The 4,933-nt window shown below is 32.5% G+C and overlaps 2 protein-coding genes across 2 annotated transcripts in view; both read right to left on the reverse strand.

Annotated features, from left to right (window-relative positions):
* LOC107607775 lies at positions 1,230-2,036 on the reverse strand. The gene is made up of 2 exons (XM_021107955.1): positions 1,477-2,036; positions 1,230-1,370 (listed from the first exon to the last, which is right to left on the reverse strand). Exons 1-2 carry the CDS (start codon positions 2,034-2,036, stop codon positions 1,277-1,279), a joined length of 654 nt encoding a protein of 217 aa, XP_020963614.1. The 3' UTR covers positions 1,230-1,276.
* The window catches only part of LOC107607776 (putative wall-associated receptor kinase-like 16), a 16,976-nt gene continuing 14,835 nt past the window's right edge, over positions 2,793-4,933 (reverse strand). Inside the window, exons 4-6 of the mRNA XM_021107956.1 lie at positions 3,131-3,197; positions 2,910-3,032; positions 2,793-2,813 (exon numbers count right to left, since the gene is read on the reverse strand). Coding sequence (XP_020963615.1) covers positions 2,793-2,813; positions 2,910-3,032; positions 3,131-3,197 — 211 coding nt within the window. The remainder of the gene's footprint in view (positions 2,814-2,909; positions 3,033-3,130; positions 3,198-4,933) is intronic.

Below are 4,933 nucleotides of genomic sequence, written 5' to 3' on the forward strand. Positions count from 1 at the left end.
GGCTAAATGTTAATCCAAAATAATTATATTTTAAGTAAAAATAAAAAATAGCTAATTTCTTTCATCAGTGGAAAATTATAATTTTTTTAATTCGCATAAATATATAAATTTTAAAATACATCAATTTTAACACAATATATGTTCATGTTTGTCACAATCTAAAATGAGTCATGACTGGCGCTCAGGAAAATAATCCTATAGCAAGCTTAACATACTCAAATATAAGTTGAATAAGCAAGTTACAAATATTTTACAAGTTCTAAAATAAATAATTATATATTTTTAACAAAAAAAATTAAAATAACTAAAAATGATTGGATCCTGTGACATATGGAGCATACACTTCTAGGATTTTAACAAAGAATAGGTACTCATTGCAGACCGTTACTCTTGAATAGAAAGTCTCACATAGTCAAATATTTGTTCCTGAAAAATATTTTTAGAAAACGGGGCGAGTTTTGCAACTCAGTGACTAGACAATACATCTATAATCAACATGAGACCATATAAATATTATTATCAAAGTAATATTAATTAGAAAGTAATAGTTGATAATAATAGGTGAATCAATAAGGGAGTTCTCATACAGAAATCAAATCAAAAGTCCACACATGAGCGGCTCTACCTCTATGGGTAGCCCTTTCCTCTTGTGTGTCCTAACAAAATAACAGATCTAACGTGTGGCCTACACGTTAGGCTAGCAACACCCCTGCTAGCTGGAGTCTGAGTCAGATGCATCTAAATTAACGTCATAACCGCCGTTAACTACATTTTTCTAATACGAGCCTCCCAAACCAATTCAAAATATATAGTTTCAAATACAATAAATCCTTAATCTCTCAAATATATAAGATATCGAATCAAATCAATCAGATAATACTTTTTTATCAGAAATCTTTTCAAATTGTATTTTCTCAATCATAAAAACATATTTCATAATTTCAAAGTGAGTGAGTACTAACAATTACTTCAATGCTTCAAAAACAGATTTTCAAGTAAAATCAAACATTTTAGAAATGCAAAACTTCATCAAAAATATATATAGTCTCATGTATAGTTCCGAAAGCATAAACTTCATAAAAACGAATTATTTAAATAAATCAATTATACTAATCAATTTAAAATCATTTAAGACAAATATAGTGAGTATAATTCAAAGATCATACTAGTTATAGGTCAAAATAATTACAGATGCACAATCAAACAATTATAAATGTAAAGTCTACTCACAGCATGGTCCTAACGGACCGAAGAGACCAAACCCAGAGTGTCGAATTCAAGATAAGGAAGATTGAAGTAGAATAAAACGAATGAGCGCAGAATTTGGACCGGAGTAGCGACAAAATGTAGCTGGCGATAGTCCTGGGAATCTAAAACAGACAAAACTAAAATCGAATTAAAACAAGGACAAGACAGATTAAATAGTGGCATAATAGGACATGAAAGCTAGAGCAGAATCAAGGAAAAAGGCTGGACCGGGATAATGACAGGAACAGTTCAGCTCCGATGGCAACGACGACTTGGTTCAGGTACATCCGAACGGCGACAGGAACAACGCAACAGCGGACAGTCCCTCCTTGGCATTTCTTGGCGGCAGAGGCGCGGCGGGCATGGCAGCAGCAGCAGCGGAGTTCCAACGGCGGCAGAACCTCCTTGCGACCACTTCTCTCTCCACGCGCGTTCTGTTTCTCTCCCGGCGACAGATCTGGCGGCGCGAAACAGAGGCGATGGTGGCTGAGCTTGACTACAACAACCCTTCCCGTGGCGGCTCTGGGTAGAACGGCGCGTCTTCCCTCTATTTGCAAACCTCTATGGACGGCGACGATGAAGACCTCGACGGTGACGACGGCGACACGGGACGGTGATGCCTCCTTCTCTTTGCGCGGCTCTCTCTCTCCCTCGGTTCTGGCCTTCCTCGCGACGACACGACGGCGGCGACGGTGGCAGTGACGCCCACCGGCGCCACCTCTCTTCCTTCCTCTTCTCTTCCCTCTCCGGTTCTCCCCCTCTTCTCTTTTCCCTTTCTGTTCTTTCATTCTGCTGTTGGAAGGGATAAGGATGGCTAAGATTTTTGGTGAGTGTGTGAGGGAGTGTGTTATGTTAAAATTAGGGTTAGAATTTTTTGGTTTGAAAAAAAAAAGAGAAGGGTATTATAGGATATTACAATGTTTTTCTTAAGATAGACATTGACAATCAAAACAACTAAATTCCTCATGCACCATAAACAAAAGAGCAAGTTAAATTTTATAAGTATTTACAAAAATAATTTTATGCATGACATTTTTATTATGGATACTCTCTAAACGTTCTTTGTAGCAAATTAAAATCTCTAAACTCCTTCATAATTAGTAATTACTAATTACCAATAATTCAAATTATGGTTGATTGGTTTGTGACCCACTAAAAATGGTCAAGCATTAGATATATTCATATATACATACTGGAAAATATTAAACTATTTATATTTTTTATTTAATTTTAATATATTTATAATATAAAATATTTTATATATTTGTACAATTATAACTATTTTTTTATAATTATTCATGTAATTAATATAAAAAATAATTATTTTTGTTAATATAATGTTATATAATTAAATACAAGTGTAAAATTAGAATGTCAATACATTAAAATTAAATTTTTATATAAATTGTAGATAGGTGGCTCACACAATAAAGCGGTTTTCTCTCTCTTGTGTTGTTCGGACGTTTTCGTACTGGTTATGTTCTTTTGAGGAGGAGGACACAAACAATGGTAGCTCCCCTTAAAGTTGTTGCATGTTGCTTCTTTTACGCATAACTCATTAATATCTGAAGGAACAAAAGGATAATGCGTGTCTTAGATGAGCCAACCCTGCACTCCACTAATCCAAATCGGTTAAAATGAATCTGAAACAACAAGAGTACCTTTGCAACCAGGAGGGCTTTTGCAAAAGAGTAAGACATTAGCGACAAGCCATGTCCCTGTGGGTCCTTTGCATCTTCACGCTCCTCGCAGTAGGATAAGCATGTCTTAGCAAACGGTTGCGTCTGAATCATAACACCAGTAATCCAAGTGTTTCACAACCAACCGTTATGAACATGTTTCTGCTCGTTGAGATGCTATAATTTTCCAGCAGAAACACCACCTGATCTGTTTCATTATTTGGGAGTTTTCCCTTCTTTCTGCTTGTGTCGATGGAGATCTTATTAGCACTGGTAGGTCACCATCATAGTCCAATGGCAAGGGCAAGTATGGGACATTGTTTGTGCAACTGATGAAGAAATTGGTATCGAGGCAGCAATTCTCGACCGTGCTAAAGGGGAAGGGAATCATGACGTTTCCGCATTTTGATTGATTAGGGCATGAGGCTGCACAATAATGGAGTGCTGAAGCACCAACAACAACAACAACAAGCTTATTTGCTTTGATGAGTGCACCACATCCATGTCTTTTTTTACTCTATTACTTGCATATAGAAATTAAATCAAGACATATAGAGGTCCCAATGATCCATGTTTTCATGCTTTTGCTAACACATGTTTCATGACTCCTCGTACCAAGCCATCTACCATGCATTTACCAAGCAGTTTCCAAGTTTGCATATATATCTCTGTATAGGGGAGTTCTCTGGTGACGAAGGTAGTAGTGGCCAAGGTAACCAAAGATTGACCCACAAATAAGAGGTTGACATGTGAAATGGTTGATTATAATGAGAATCATTTTAAAAATATATTTTTTGCGAATTACATTAAAACAAGAAGCTATAATTTTCACAAATTTTCAATTGAAAAAAAAATATAAGAAATCTAATTAAAAAAATCTAATTATAAATTTGATAAAACTATAGGGACTAATAGAGTAATTATACCTAGGCAAAAATGATGAGTGAAAAGAATGATAATCGCCACATTTTTGTGGGATTTTTTATTTTTATAAATTAAATAAATATAATAATTATCAAAATAAATCATTTTAAAAATATTTACCGAAATAAATACCGCTCTCTTATCTCTTATTTTTGTCGTATACATCTATTTAAAAAATAATCAATCAAAAAATTAAATTAAAAAAAATAAAATATACTCAATTACAAATTTTAATTATAAAAAATTAATTAAGAGATATTTTTCTTGTTTTTTTTCTTATAATTTAGCTTTTTTCATTTTTTCTCTATATTGTCGAAGGCCCACAACATTTTTTTTGAAAATTTGTGAAAATTATGGCTCCTTGTTTTAATGTAATTCACAAAAATATATTTTTAAAATAATTCTTATTATAATCAACCATTTCACATGTCAACCTCTTATTTGTGGATCAATTTTTAGTCATTTTTAATCATTACTACCTTGATCACCAGAAAACTCCCCACATATATATATATATGCCACATCACTACTTTAATTTGTTCTCACATCTTTTCCATCCCAATTTTTAGTTTCATCTCTCCGGCAAGTTTAAGATTGATTACTTTTATTTAGTGGTAGTTGGTAGTCGTAGTCGTCTGACCATATCATTCAAACACATTACACGTGTGCTTTTTATTAATAACATCATTTCTAATAAAAAAATATAGATAGATAATAAAAATACTAAACAATATGAATATATATTGGATGTTTATTTTATTAGGTGTATAGATGATTATTCTAATATTAAAATTTAGGTGAATAATTTAAAGATGTAGTGTACTTTTATTTTATTAATGGTTGTTCATGTTATTCAGAAAAGTCATTAGTTACCTAGTATAACCCAATAAAAAACTACTTAAATCAGTTTAGACAGATTTATAAATAAAAAAAATAACAGTTTTTTAAAACAACTTAAATAATAAGTTAAAAAAAAGTTAATTTTGCTATAGAAATAAATATCTTTTATGTTAGAATATTTTTGTCACAATTTAAATATTTTTTTAAAATTTTGATACAAACAACATAAAGAAATATATTTT

Source organism: Arachis ipaensis, chromosome B07 (genome assembly GCF_000816755.2).
Source record: "Arachis ipaensis cultivar K30076 chromosome B07, Araip1.1, whole genome shotgun sequence".
Lineage (NCBI taxonomy): Eukaryota > Viridiplantae > Streptophyta > Magnoliopsida > Fabales > Fabaceae > Arachis > Arachis ipaensis.